The sequence below is a fragment of the Terrapene carolina genome, unplaced genomic scaffold (assembly GCF_002925995.2).
Source record: "Terrapene carolina triunguis isolate 2854851 unplaced genomic scaffold, T_m_triunguis-2.0 Scaffold517, whole genome shotgun sequence".
Taxonomy (NCBI): domain Eukaryota; kingdom Metazoa; phylum Chordata; order Testudines; family Emydidae; genus Terrapene; species Terrapene triunguis.
Window position 1 is genome coordinate 3,109,487 of NW_020664868.1, and position 14,483 is coordinate 3,123,969.

The 14,483-nt window shown below is 45.0% G+C and overlaps 1 protein-coding gene across 2 annotated transcripts in view; it reads left to right on the plus strand.

The window, feature by feature from the left end:
• Nucleotides 1–4,056: 4,056 nt before the first annotated feature.
• The window catches only part of WDR62 (WD repeat domain 62), a 41,520-nt gene continuing 31,093 nt past the window's right edge, over nt 4,057–14,483 (plus strand). The window contains exons 1-8 of one of the 2 annotated variants that reach the window (XM_026658857.1): nt 4,057–4,216; nt 7,166–7,257; nt 9,780–9,842; nt 10,219–10,276; nt 10,655–10,825; nt 12,307–12,441; nt 13,004–13,186; nt 13,478–13,638. In XM_026658857.1, coding sequence (XP_026514642.1) covers nt 4,106–4,216; nt 7,166–7,257; nt 9,780–9,842; nt 10,219–10,276; nt 10,655–10,825; nt 12,307–12,441; nt 13,004–13,186; nt 13,478–13,638 — 974 coding nt within the window. In that variant the 5' untranslated portion in view covers nt 4,057–4,105. The remainder of the gene's footprint in view (nt 4,217–7,165; nt 7,258–9,779; nt 9,843–10,218; nt 10,277–10,654; nt 10,826–12,306; nt 12,442–13,003; nt 13,187–13,477; nt 13,639–14,483) is intronic. The other variant, XM_026658858.1, reaches the window with a different exon arrangement.

Sequence of the window (14,483 nt, forward strand, 5' to 3'; positions counted from 1 at the left end):
TCACCCCAGGAGGGAGGAGGGGTCTGGGATGGGGGGGTCGCTATGAGAGGGGCTGAGTTAGGGGGTGTCACCCCAGGAGGGAGGAGGGGTCTGGGATGGGGGGGTTCACAGTCAAGGCTGGCACCAAACTTGTTGTTCCACTGGGGTAGAACCATTCAATGCTAATGGCACTCGATTGCTCTGTCACAGCTTCCTGGATGTGGTTTCTCCATCATGCGTCTCCTACAACAGTGAATGCTCCAAGCCCAACTACAGGTTGCATTCAGATGAGAGGTTGAACTATAACGTGGCAACCACAACACCAAAATAGAATTCATATATGGACACACTTGTATCCCCCAAATCTGTCACGGCCTGGTCACCTAATCCACCACCCACTAGGCAGATAATTCATTGCAGGTGGGTCAGAGTCCAACTCCCCTTAAAGGGACAGACCACCCTGTGACAGCCCCTTTGAAGAATCTCAAGTTTGGCGTCCCTCTCACCACTAAAAAACTGAGTTATTCAAAATCACTAGTTACTTTTGGAAACGTTGGCTCCTGACTCTCACGTCATGTGCTCTGATCATTGGGCAACACTCCCTCTGCCATCCCTCTGCTTTATCACTTATAATAAATAACAACATCTAGCTCTTATCATCCATAGCTCTCAAAGCGCTTTACAAAGGAGGTCAGTATCATTATCTCCATTTTTCAGATGGGGAAACTGAGGCACATTGGGGCGAGGCCCAGATCCTCAAAGGTATTTAGGTGCCTAACTTCCACTGATGGCAATGAGAGTTAGGCACCTAACTAGATCTTGGAGGATCTGGGCTGAAGTGACTTGCCCAAGGTCTCATGAGTCCCAGTCCACTGCTCCGTCCCCTAAATTCCCACCTCGCTGCAAAGTGGCGACTGCTGCCAGAGCTCAGCTTTCTAAGTGTATTAAAAAATTAAGTGCTGGCAGCTGAACCTAGGCAGTAGGGAAAGGACAGGAAGTGGGGTCTATTGTGAAATTCCTGATGCTAGCCTTGGTGCCTAGCGATCCCAATGATTAGGCCCTTAGAGGTTCCTTGACTGCTGGTGCCACTGATGCGAACTGCACAGGTGTAAGCTGTAAACAGATAAATACACAGACCAGCAACTCAGCTTTATTGAGTTCCCTCTACCTTGCTTTTACCTCCCGCACCCCCCTAACTGTTAAGTTTTTATACCCCAACTCTAGCTTGGCCATAAGCATTAGGTCTACAGACCAATCTGATTATCATTACGTTTGCTTTCTGGGCTTCTCTTCTCACCAAGCATTTAATGGTGGCACTGAGATGTGACAAATACATAAAGCTTTTTTTTTTTTTTTTTTTTTTAAAAAGAGCCCTCCCCCAAGGGTTAAAAACTCAGTCCTAGAGCTGGATTGGGCTTTAGCAGAGCCCACCAGTGATGATCCCTCTGGGGGCAAAACAGCAGAACCATTTCCCCCTGCTCAGCGAGCCCTACGTTTGGGGGAGGAAGGAGGAGAACATGGTACCCAGAGTGAAAGGAGGAAGGGGAATTAACTGCTTGAAGATAAGCCAGTCAGAGGTAAATGAAAGATGTGCTCCCCTGAGTAGATGTTCTATAGAAGCAGACATTTTCCCAGGTCTAGCAAGGATGTTTTCAGGTTATTTATTTAAATGTACTGAATTATACTATTAATATTTACTATCGGGGCTATACACTTTGTAGCTAGTATAGGCTGACTTATTGCACATAGCAGGGACTTGAATCCCTCCATCCCCCTCTTTTTCAAGGACTTTGCGCCCCCCCCCATTCTCCTTCCCTCCCCAGCCAGAGGCTCTGTTTGCTTCTATTCCCCCTTTCCCTGGTTAGAGGGACCACCTTTGTTGAATGGAAGTAAGGGGAAACCACATGAAAAATAAGGGGCTGCTTTATTTTAAGGGATATTTTAAAGAAACACTATTTCCCTTAGCAAATCATGTATTTTTTTTCTCTCTGAAGTGTACATTTCTACTGCCCTCAAGGATACAATGCAATTATCATTAGCTTCAATGTAATGTTTAAAATAGGACTTCTGATCAGGTTTAATACATTTCAGTACATCTTAAAACAAGGGATGGGGGGGAGTCACCTTAAGGAAAAAAATCAATTAAATAAGGGATGGTCCCTTAAAATAAGGGATGGGGGTCACACTACCCCCATTCCCAGGTCCCCCACTCCCCCCTATGGGAGGAACTCTGTTTGCCCCCTATTCTACCCTGCCCTTCTCCCCCCCACCCCCAATCAGCCTGGTTGGGTAAGTTTGTGAAGTCCTTATAGTCAACTCGACAACATTTCTCTGTAACATGTTAAACTCTAGAATGCTTTATTCAATCAACTCCAAAACTTCAGGGAATGTTCCTGACATCCATGGCCAGAACCATACCCATTTTGGAGAAAACCAAATGGGCAAAATCAGGGGTGGGGGGACATATGATGTTCCCATCTGGTTAGCACAGCCATAGCTTCAAGCACCACCAGAGGTGCTGGGGATGTGGCAGCACCCCTTGGCTTGAAGTGGGTTTCCATCAGATAAAGGGTTTACAGTTTTGTTCAATGGCATTCAGTACCCCCACTATAAAAATTATTCCGATGCCACGGAGCTCCACTGCAATTGTCTATTGATCAAACCATTGGTAATACTCTACCTCATCTCTGATCATCTTCCCAATAGAATTTAGCATATCGACAACACCTTGAATGTCATCTTTCTGTCTGGGGGGAAGATTAAAAAGACGGTGACTTTTTAGCCTGGAAAAGAGATGCCTAAGAGGGGATATGCTAAAATTGGGACTGGTGTGGAGAAAGCGAATTAGGAAGTGTTATTTACTCCTTCACAAACACAAGAACCAGGGGATATTAATAGGCAGCAGGTTTAAAACAAACAAACTAAACTGCTTCACACAATGCAGTCAACCTGTGGAACTCCTTGCTAGGGGATGTTGTGAAGGCCGAAACTGTAATGGGTTTAAAAAAAAAAAAAGGACATAAATTCCTGGAGGATAGGTTCATCAAATGGCTATTAGCCAAGATGGTCAGGGATGCAACCCCATCTTCTGGGTATCCCTGGCTTCTGAGTGGAAGAAGCTGGGGGTGAATGACAGGAGATGGATCACTTGATGATTGCCCGTTCTGTTCGTTCCCTCTGAAACGCTTGGCTTTGGCCCCTGTTGGATGACAGGATACTGGGCTAGATGGACCATTATGGATGCACTATGATTGTTCTTATGTTGTTAAGTTGCTGAACTGGGACAGAGGCTGGGGGAAATAGGAGGCACACACAAAGCCCCTACCATGGGGGAGGGGGACATGGGGACCCTATTGAGGGAGCATGGGGCGAAAGGGGCATGCATAGCGCCTTTTCTCAGTGCGTGTGACAAATCGAGGGATGCAGGGAACCACTGGGGTGTGCAATAAGCTTAGCGTGTACAAGCTGTGAAGCAGCTTCCGATCCTTCCAGTTACATTAAATCTTCTGGAGTCTGAATATTAGGCTTGCTCCAACAAGCCCTACCTGGCACAGAAAGACTATTGGGTTCAGTGGGAGCCTGTGTAGGGAGAGGGCTTGCACCGTAGGGCTCTAGTCTTCTCCTCCCCGATTCATGGTTTAATGGCTTATAACTGGTGCTAATTCATTAATTGGGTTTGAAATAATTCACTCGTGGCATTGAGGGGAGGGGGCTGGGATTCGAACCGCCAATCTTCAGGCCCCTGCGGGGTGTTAGACCTAAACCAGAGCCTGAGAGACAGGGGGCGGGATTTTACGGTAGCTCCGCCACTATTGGCTGATCTTGAAAATGATTGGTTCTCCCCCCGCCCACTAGATTATGTTGACAGTATAGTTCAGGGGAGGCGGGATTTAATGGCAGCGCCGTCACTATTGGCTGAGCGAGGCATGATTAGCATACACGTCCCCCATTGGGGCGTTACGGAGGCGGGATTTCAGGGAAGAGCCGCCGTCGTTGGCAGCGGGCGGAGATGGTTGGCGTGCGCGGCGGCCAATAGGAGCGGGGAGCCGGGTTTCCGCGCGCAGTTCGGAGCGGTTGCTGAGGCTGGGTCCAGCCGGGGCGAAGGGGCGCGGAGGGCCCCGCAGCCATGGCGGGGTCCGGCGGCGGCGGCGGCTTCTACACCCGGAGCGGGGGCGCCGACTCGCCGCCGCTCTTGAGCCTGAGGCGGAGATCGAGGCACCAGGGGCCGGAGGAGGCGGTGAGGGGACGGGATGGGCGGGAGAGAGGCTGAGGCGATGGGGGGCGGGGCTTGAGGGGGCGGGGCTCCACACCGGAGGGGGCGGGGCTTGGGGATAAGGGACGACGTGACGCGGGGGGGCAGATGCAAAGAAGGGGGCGGGGTTTGGATGAGGGGGCGGAGCGTGGAGAGTTGCAAAGGGGGCGGGGCTTGGGTGAGGGGGCGGGGCGACACGCAGGGCGTGGGCAGCTGCAAAGAAGGCGGGGCTGGGGGAAGTGTGAGGGGGCGGGGTTTGGATGAGGGGGCGGAGGGTGGACAGTTGCAAAGGGGGCGGGGCTTGGGTGAGGGGGCGGGGCGACACGCAGGGCGTGGGCAGCTGCAAAGAAGGCGGGGCTGGGGAAGTGTGAGGGGGCGGGGTTTGGATGAGGGGGCGGAGCGTGGACAGTTGCAAAGGGGGCGGGGCTTGGGGAGGCATGGGGAGGGGGCGGGGCGACACGAGAGGCGGGGTTTGGGGAGGTGTAGGGGGTTGAGAAACTTTTGGTGATGCGTGGGGGAGGTTGGACTAAGGAAGTGGGCGGGGTCGTCTCTTGGGTTGGGGAGATAGAGGTGAGAAGGGGCAGTGACTTGAGACTCTCCTAGGGTGACCAGACAGCAAGTGTGAAAAATCAGGATGGGGGTGGGGGGTAATAGGATCCTATATAAGAAAAAGCCCCCAATATTGGGACTGTCCCTATAAAATCGAGACATCTGGTCACCCTAGACCCTCCTGTGGGTGTCTCTCACCCCTCTTGGCTGTAGACCCTGCCCCCAAGCATCCCCTAGCATGGGCTGTAGGAGATGGGTGGGTCTAACTTCTTTGGGGAATGGGTGTATGGCTGTGTGTGTGTTTTGAGGGTGGGGGTTGGGTCTCAATGGGAGCAGGGCTCTTGGTGGAAGAGTTACATACATACACGTTACAAATACCCCCCCCCCCCCCGGCTGCTTCAGCAGCTTGAGGGGTTGTACAGTCTGTTGTGCCATTGGGGTGGTTTGTTTGCTTCTTGCACTCTTGGGATTCCTTTTCGCTGGATTCAATGCCTTACCTCTCCCATCAGCGAGATAGCTAACTTGCTGTAAAATCCTCCTGGAGACAGCATGGGTAGGTTTTTTTTTTTTTTATCTTGACAAGATCAGCCCTACAGACCTTGTGTTCACTGCCAAAACAGGTGTGTCCTTTGCCTGGGGGTAACTAATGTGTTATCCTCAGGTAAAAGCACAGCGAAGATCAAATATTTCAGTTTTACAGCAAGGTAGACTTGCTGTGGTCAGCCTGACCTCACCGGACAAATAAAACACCGTATCTTCACTATGCTTTTGCCTTGGGATAGCTCATACCTCGAGGTTAAAAAACCCGTACCTTTAATAGTGAAGACCAAGCTATTCCCTCCAGCTGCGGTTGACCTCAGTTTGCTACACTGAAGTAAAACCACAGTCTTGTTTCCACTAGAATTTTTCAGTGAGTTAGTTGTCTTGATGTAATCATATCTTTTTACAGTGAAGTTATGGTTTCTGATTGGTCTGCTTTTCTTGTTTATATCTCATTTAGGGTCTCGTGTCCCAGTGCAGCAGCATATGGGTTAGAAACGCAACAGGCACTGTTCATTTTTTAAAAAAATCTACTACAATATTTTGAAAATAATGAAAACTGATTTCTACAAAGTCTATTTTTTTTTAACAAGTTCTGAAAGCATCCCTTCAAAACGAACCGATTGGAATCTTTGGATAAAACATTTAAGCTAGTGAGACCTGCATTCACAATTCTATTTCCTCTTCAAACAATTTTTATCACTGACACCTAAGCCTTTGCGGGGAGCTCTATTCCTATGGTCTCCCTGCTGTGCCACGGATTTCCTGTGTGACCTTGGGCAAGTTACTTAGGCCATTTCTATACTACAGCGGCATGGCTATGGTGCTGCTGATGTAGCACCGGGGTGTAAACACTTCCTGCATCGATAGAAGGGGTTTTTCTGTCAATGTAGTTAATCTACTTTTCCGAGAGATAGTGACTAGGTTGATGGAAGAGTTCTTCCGTTGAGCTAGCTGTCTCTACGCTAGCGGTTAGGTCGACCTAACTTTGGCAATCAGGGCAGGAGATGTTTTCACTGTGCTTCGTGGTGGTCAATCGGATTTTGAAGTGTAGACCAGGCCTTAGACTCTGTGGCTCAGCTCCTCAAAGGTTCTCAATAGCAGTTAGGCACTTAAATATTTTTGAGGATCTTGGCCTCTGTGTCTCGGTTCCCCAGCTATAAAATGGGGATATTAAGCTGCCTTCCCTACCTCACAGGGGTGTTGAGGGTAAATGCTTTAAAGATAGAGAGGTGTTCAGATACTATGGTAATGGGGGGCTTGATAAGTACCTACACTTAACTTATATTGTCAGAGCTAGATTGATCAGGAGTGTGGAAAAAAAAACCCACTCCTGTGACCGACACAGCTGTGCTGTCAAACCTCCCAGTGTAGACACAGCCACGCCGATTTGAAGAGTACAGTGTCCATTGGGAAGGCGGTGCTCCTGCACAGGCAGAAGAAGTCCTTCTGTCAGTGTAGGCTTCATCTATGCTGGGGATTATGCCAGCATAGACTAGTATAAACATAGTCTAAGATACTTACTTTGATCTCTGGTTTTGGAAGTATAGGGGGAACAAATTATTTCCAGCCACTGTTTTAAAGCCTGAACATATAGTCTCTAATGATTTGGGCTGTTAAGCAATGTTTCCATTTTTAAATAAAGTTCAGTGTTAAGCTTGTATATTGTGCGTGATTGTTTGCTTGAATTTTTATTGGTTCCCTCTTACCTGATGTGGGAAACCTTGCCTTCCAGGTCGCTGGAACAACTGCTTCAAGAATCTAATAATTGGGAGTTGTTTATAAGCTCTTACATAGTTCTGACTGTACTAGACTTCAATATTTTTTTTCCCTTTTTTTGGGCAGGTTATGCTTGAGAAAGTATTGGGAATAACTACCCAAACCAGTAGTGGTTTAGCTTGTGACCCAAACACCGGGCAGATAGCATATCCTACAGGGTAAGTGTACTATATAAATGTGGAAAAGTGTAAGTTTATGTTCTGTGTCTACCTGCATGATTCTAGAAACCGCTGCAACTTACAGAGAAAAAAATGGACATGGGCCCTGGTTGTTTTGCCAACTGTGTGTATGCAGTAATGCTATTTCACTGTTACTTTGGGGCTCCATCTTACAGTCCTTTGTCACTCAGGTAGGCTTTACATAAGCAGAGGCTAAGGGGACAGCTTGCGTGAGTAAAGGTTGGATCCCATCCCATGACAGAATCCGCTACCACTGTAAGCATATTCAGAGTAGCTAGAGGCATGCTTGAGCATCAAAATTCCAACTGACTTCAGCAGGAGATGAAGACATTCAGCATTTCATAGGGCTGTGAGCCCTTAGTAGTTTTTTTTTCCCCCTTGTGGGGCTTCTCTAAACCTTATCTCACAGGGTTCCTCAAGCAGCCAAGGGCTGGAAATGTAAAGCTCTTAACAACTATCACATCTTCTAGATCTGGCTAAAGAGGAATATTCGAGTGCTTTAAGTTAACCTGCTCATTCATGGGCATCCAGAAGTCTGATATCACTGCTGGATTAGACCTGTGAGTTTCATGGTAATGGAGTAGTTTAAGCTATACTTTTTTCTTTCCTCTGTATTGACTCCACCACTTCCAGGCATAGATGCTGGAATTTAGGGTGCTGCCGCACTCCCTGGCTGAACATGGTTTCCATCATATACAGGATTTACAGTTTGGTTCAATGGCTTTCAGCCTCCCCCACTATAAAAATTGTTCCGGAACCCCTACTTCCAGGGTCAGACTCAGTCTCTGATGCTGAGAGTCAAGAAAGTGACCAAGAAAGAGTCCTGATCTCTGATCCCAGGATGACAGTGCGTGGTATGAGAGTTACCAGTTGGCCTGGCTTGCTGTTGATAAAATGTGTTAGGTGTGGGGTATGGAGGACTATATTGGAATTGCAAGCTTTCATGTTTAGAATGTGGGGTGGTTTCTTGGTCCTGCTTGCAGACTGGGGGGGTGGGTCTGTAGCAAAGCATGCAATCCGAGTCATTCTGAAAAGAGCCAGCTTTATGTCTTGCTGCCCTAGGGAGCAGCCTGTTTTCTCTCTCTCTGTTTTTGAGCTGAGGGTTCTTGTGTCATTGTTCTGATTTCTAAGAAACAAAGTCGTATTATTTTGCAACCTTCCAGCAAGAGTGTTTGTTTTTAATCTAACTTCTGTGTGTGTGCTGTGAGCATATAACAGTCAGCAAATCAAGGGACCTGATTAATCAGTAGCTAACCCACTGAAAGTTATAACAGCACAGGTCAAAATTAGCTTGCTCAGTTACCTAATAGATACATTACAGCCAATTTAAAAAATGTTTGCAGGATTAATTATTCAAAAGAACAAAATACATTTGTATTTTTTAACACAAACTTTTTAATATTTTATTTCCTTTGTGGCGCTCAACTGAAATAGAGGGAAAGAGTCAATCATGTGGAGAATTATTTTTAAGAAACATTCTTACCTATTTTACAAATTATTATTTCTTTGTACTGCTGTAGCACGTAGCTGCCCCAATCATGGCCCAGGGCGGCCTGGCGCTAGGTGCAGTACGAACACAGAACAAAAAGACTGTTGATTTGAATGATTACAACTGAAAGAATTCTTAAAATTGAAAACTTTTCTGAATGTTAACTGCTTTGCATTTCTCTTGGCTTGTTAAAAGCCAACTACTAGTCAGATTCATTTTCTGGCCTGATGCTGTGGTGTTTGACATAAAAACACTGCAGGATTGTCTTTTTTTTTTTTTTTTTAATCCCACTATTTACACTGGTATTTTTTAAAAACAAAAACCAACCAACCAAAAAAACACCCCAAAACAAATGGAAAAAAACCATTAGCCTTGTAAAAGCTTGTTTTAACAAACCCTACATTTTAAATTCTACTTTAAATGGTCTGTTTAACTTAAAATATTAGTCAAAAGTGACCCTATCACCATCGGTATCCATTGTCAGAGGCTGAAACCAGATTCAGTCATGCTTTAAGGGTAAGTGCTTATTGCTGAACGATGGGAACAGGGGTTTCAGGTAACCCTTTCAGTTATTGTAGTAATCTCCAGTTTGGTGTTAGAACAAACGCCTTCTAAAAATAGAACATAACATAAACATATTAAAGTTGGCCTAGTAGACAGAACACTGGATGGGACTCTGGAAACCTTGGTCCTATTCCTGGCTCTACAGCTGGCCTGCTGGGTGACCTCGGGCAAGTCGTGTCACAACTTTGTGCCTCAGTTTCCCATTTGCAAAATGGGGATAATGATACTGACCCCCTTTGTCAAGCACTTGGGGCTTGACTGATGCCGAGCTAGGGTTGCTGTTGTTGTTTTATTTTAAAAAAATAGGATGTGCTTTTCTCTGCAACGCTTTCCCTTTTCTGGGAAGTCTTCCAAACTCTGAAGATTGCCATCCTCCTCTGAACACCCCAGCGCTCCACAAACCAGGTGAAACACTTATTAATGTAAATGTCTTGTTTTTTCTTTTCAGGTGTGTGGTTGTAATCTTAAATCCCCAAAAGAATAAACAAAGACACATCTTTAATACTTCCAGGTATTGTCAATGCTTAAATTTACTCACCTCCTCGATAGTGTTTATTCCAAACTTGCTTTTTGGGATTTGGGTTGCTGAGAAAGGAATGTGACTCTCAGCTGAGCAAAGTGCAACTGCTGATACTGTGCATGGCTGCTATCTGCCTACTTACGGACCAGGACCCCACTGTGCCAGTTGCTTTACAAACACATTACAAAAAGCCAGTCTCTGCCCCAAACAGCTGACAGTCTAAGTAGATAAGCTATCGTAGACTGTGTGTTTGAATAACACTATGGTGGGTAACGTCAGAATGTTTTTTCCTTATCATAGTGTTTATTGCAGTGAGCACTGTCTGAACTTTCTCTGAGGGAAAACGAAAGCTATATCTTTCTTTCAGGAAAACGCTGAGTGCTCTGTCTTTCTCACCTGATGGAAAATTTATTGTTACTGGTGAGGTGAGTTCTGCTGAAGTGTATTATAGTGTGTACACTTGGAATGGAATTTCTGATTTCTCTACCAATGCAAATGCTTGTGTGCCTGGAAAACCTGCCGTAGTAAGACTAGAAGGAATGCCCAGTTAGTGCCCTCTGTTTTGATGCTAGCTTTCCAGCCTCCATACATTGGTTGAATTCTGGCCAGTTGATCAGGTAGTACTAATTTGGAATTTAAACTGTAAAGATGAGCATTTAAACTACAGCCTAACGTGGCTGAACTGTGAGTTGTCCGCACTAGGATACTAGACTAGATGGACCATTGTTCTGATCTGGGATGGCAATTCCTATTTTTTGTGTGTACGATTCAAATGGCAGCACATATTCAAATGACTCTTGCAGAACGGGCACAGACCAGCTGTACGAGTGTGGGACGTCGAGGAGAAGATGCAAGTATCTGAACTGCATGGCCATAAACATGGAGTGGCTTGTGTGGCTTTTTCTCCCAACATGAAGTATATTGTGTCAGTGGGCTATCAACATGACATGATTGTCAATGTATGGGACTGGAAGGTAAGGAACTACAGATGTCAGAGACAAATAGCCTCTGTCATTTCTCACTGAAAAGCAAAGAATTTACTGATGCCCTTACAATAAAATATAATATATCCGTTAGCTTATATGATAATCAAATGCAATCAAAATAACCCCTCCCTCATTCAAACCAAGAAAACGATCTCACTTGGGGAAAACAGCTGAACTTTGATAATCTTGTAGGCACATAGCAAACTCTAGCATTCCTGGAGCAAGGGCAAGTTTCCGAGCTGAGGACTTTGTTGACACTATCCTGCCTCCCTTTTCCTGATGAATAAGGCACACATTTTTTAACAGGGAGGGTAATTAACCATTGGGACAACTCACCAAGGATTGCAGTGGATTCTCCATCACTGGAAATCTTAAAATCAAGAATGGATCTTTTACAAAAAAAAAAAAAAAAATGCTCTCATTCAAACAGGAATTAACTCAGGGAAATTCCATGGCCCATGTTATACAGAAGATCAGACTAGATAATCACAATGGTCCCTTCTATGAACATTATCTGATCTCTCCTCTTCACTTGCTTGTCTATCCTGCCTCCTGCTCCCACACGAACACTATTTGATTTCACTGTCTTCTCTCCTTCCTGCCTCCCCACTGTATTATTTGTCACACGCATTGTAATATGAAAGTACCTAGGGCCTGTCAGCTTGAGCAGGTGTAGATCACATATCATTCGTGCAGAGCCTGGAAGGTAATACATTAAAATGCCTGCAGAGCACATGTATATCCTAAAGGATTTATTCACCTTTTGCAGTATGTTTGCTCCCAAAAAGAGAAGTCCAGTGAAGGCACTCCTGCTTGATTGAGCCAGCTCAGCGGTATACACATGAAGCTTCTAGGTCAAGCTGCCTTAGAGTTATTAGGAGACCGGGGTGGAGAGTGGAGGAAGCATTAGAATTTTTTCAAAAACTTTTTCAAAACCTTTTCCTCCTCCCTACCCCACCAGGGGGGCTGGAACAGGGCGGGGGTCAATGGCCCCATCACTTTTTACCTTAAGGGTGAGCGATGGGAGGGAGGAGGGGGCGGAGAGGAGCAAGTGAGGGGCAGGGTCTTGGGGGAAGAGGTGGAGGGGGGAGGAGAGGTGTTGGTGGGGCCTCAGGGAACGGTTGGCGTGGGGCCATGGTTCGGGCACTGGCGCCCCCCCGCTTCTCCCCCCCCCCCATTTCTAGTGAGCGTCCAGCATTCCTGCATCTCGCACTCAGGAGAATCACCGTTTCACAAAAAAACTTTGTCCAAATTGTCAGAAAAACCATCTTTTCTGGCAGATGAATTGTTTGCAAAACTGTACTTCATGTCAATAGTCATGTAAATTGTTAAGTGATGAGGATGAAGTGGGATTGTGCCAAAATTGGCCGTGTAGTGGAATCAGGATTTCAGTCGTAACTTCCATATCTCTTGTGCCGTGTATCTCTCATGTACAAATGATTGAGTGTTCATTTTTTGTCTCTTTACAGAAGGATACCCTAGTAGCATCAAACAAAGTGTCTTGTAAAGTTATTGCAGTATCCTTCTCTGAGGACAGCTACTTTGTTACTGTTGGCCACCGCCATGTTAAATTCTGGTTCTTGGACGCATCGAGGGAAGTTAAGGTAAACCTTTCTCATGTGCTGTACCAGTTGGATGTGGGAGTACACGAGTTTAAAAAACGGTGCTCAGGATATTCAGACAGTTGACTAGACGTCTGTCCCTGCAGCAGTCAGGGATATTCGTTTAGGTGAGTGGCGCCAAAGAGCAGTAAGGCTTTTCATGCCCTACACTCAATCTCTCTGTCATACCGTAACTTCCTGCCCTGCTTCAGGAATGACCTAGGGCCAGGCAGCTCTAGGTGGGTTTTGAATCTAGCTTTCTGGAAGTAGGCTTCAAAAATCACATTCACAATAGAGCACAGGGATGAAGGGGCAAGAAATTGCTAAATTAACGTTTAAAACGCATTTGCAGGATGTGTCAGTTCTTTGACAGAGCTATTGCATACTTGCCGGATTCCAGAAAACATGAATCAATATGTTTGACAATCCTGTTTCCCATTTTTAAAAAGGAGGAACTTACTTATCTCCTAGGGATATTTTGAGGCTTTCTTTAGATCCTCGGTGAAAAGTATCAGAAGGACAAATGTACTAGTATTTACAATGCAAACTAATGTGTTCATTGCAGATTAAAGAGACTGTGCCATTGGTTGGTCGCTCTGGACTTCTGGGAGAACTTCACAATAACATCTTTTGTGGTGTAGCATGCGGGCAAGGGAAACTGTTGGGCAACACTTTCTGTGTTTCTTATTCTGGACTTCTCTGTCAATTTAACGAGAAGCGAATGCTGGAAAAATGGATTGATCTGAAGGTAAAATGCCTTGTTGCCTAATTATTGTAAAATAATTCCATTTAGTTTTGGATACCTATGCTTCCCTTATATCTTACTGTAATTGTTTTATAGAAATATGTTCTCTGTTATAGTATCGGGGGTAGCTGTGTTAGTCTGTATCCACAAAAACAACAAGGAGTCCAGTGGCACCTTAAAGACTAACAGATTTATTTGAGCATAAGCTTTCGTGGGTAAAAAACCACCCATGGACTCCTAGTTGTTCTCTGTTATAAAAAAGGTAACTTTATGCATGTGAACTTCTTCCTTCAGGTATCGCTAGCAAATTGCATCTGTGTTAGTGAAGAGTTTATTTTTTGTGGCTGTGCAAATGGAACGGTGAGGATCTTTCATTCCCACAACATGCATTATCTCACTGATCTACCGAAACCTCACTACTTGGGCGTTGATGTAGCCAAAGAGCTTGAACCAAGGTACAAAGTTTTGACATGAAATATAGTGCTTCACTGTGTGTATTATGTTTGACTTGGCTTGAAGGAAAAAGTGCCTTCTCTTTGTGCATCTTAAATACTCCGTACAGCTTCTAAAGATAGTGGCTAAATAGCAGAGGCCAGATTTTCAGAAGTGGCCAGTGACCCTTATTAATGTGAGCTGAGCATTTCTGAAAATTTGATCCTGAAAGTTTGTGTGTTTCAGTCTTACATTTAAGAAAAGAAGAAAATGGATATCTAAGATTAAATTGACTTGAAATCAGTCATCTTTCAGAGGTCTCTAATCCAGTGTTATTAACATTAAAATGAGTTTCTGAAAGAGCTTGAAGGAACTAAAACCTGATACTTTGCATATAACAATGTAAGGTTTTAAGACAAATCAGACTTGACAGCCTCTTTTAATAAAATACTTAGCTCTTGTATCAGGCTTTTCATCGACCGATCTCAAAGCACTTTACGGATGAGGTAGGTATCATTAATTTGATTTTTCTTTCAGTGTAATTAACTGGCGTGAATGTTTTCCAAATAGCTAGGTGGCTTTTCAGAGCTGTGCATCATCAGAACAGTCTGTTGGGCTGTACCCAGGACATAGAGATTTTTCACAGATATGAAATTCTGGATGGCAGAGGGTAAAAACCCAAGAATAATGTTCTGCACTGTAAGACTTGAAGTGCATCTAGCATGGACATTTGTGAGACTAGGTACATGCTCAGAAAATGTAGCTGTGGTTTTAAGATGTTCGGTAGGCTGGAAGATTAGTGAATTTAAAACAGAAATTGTTGTATATATCATACTTTAGCTTGCATTTTTTGTTGTTTAAATTCAGC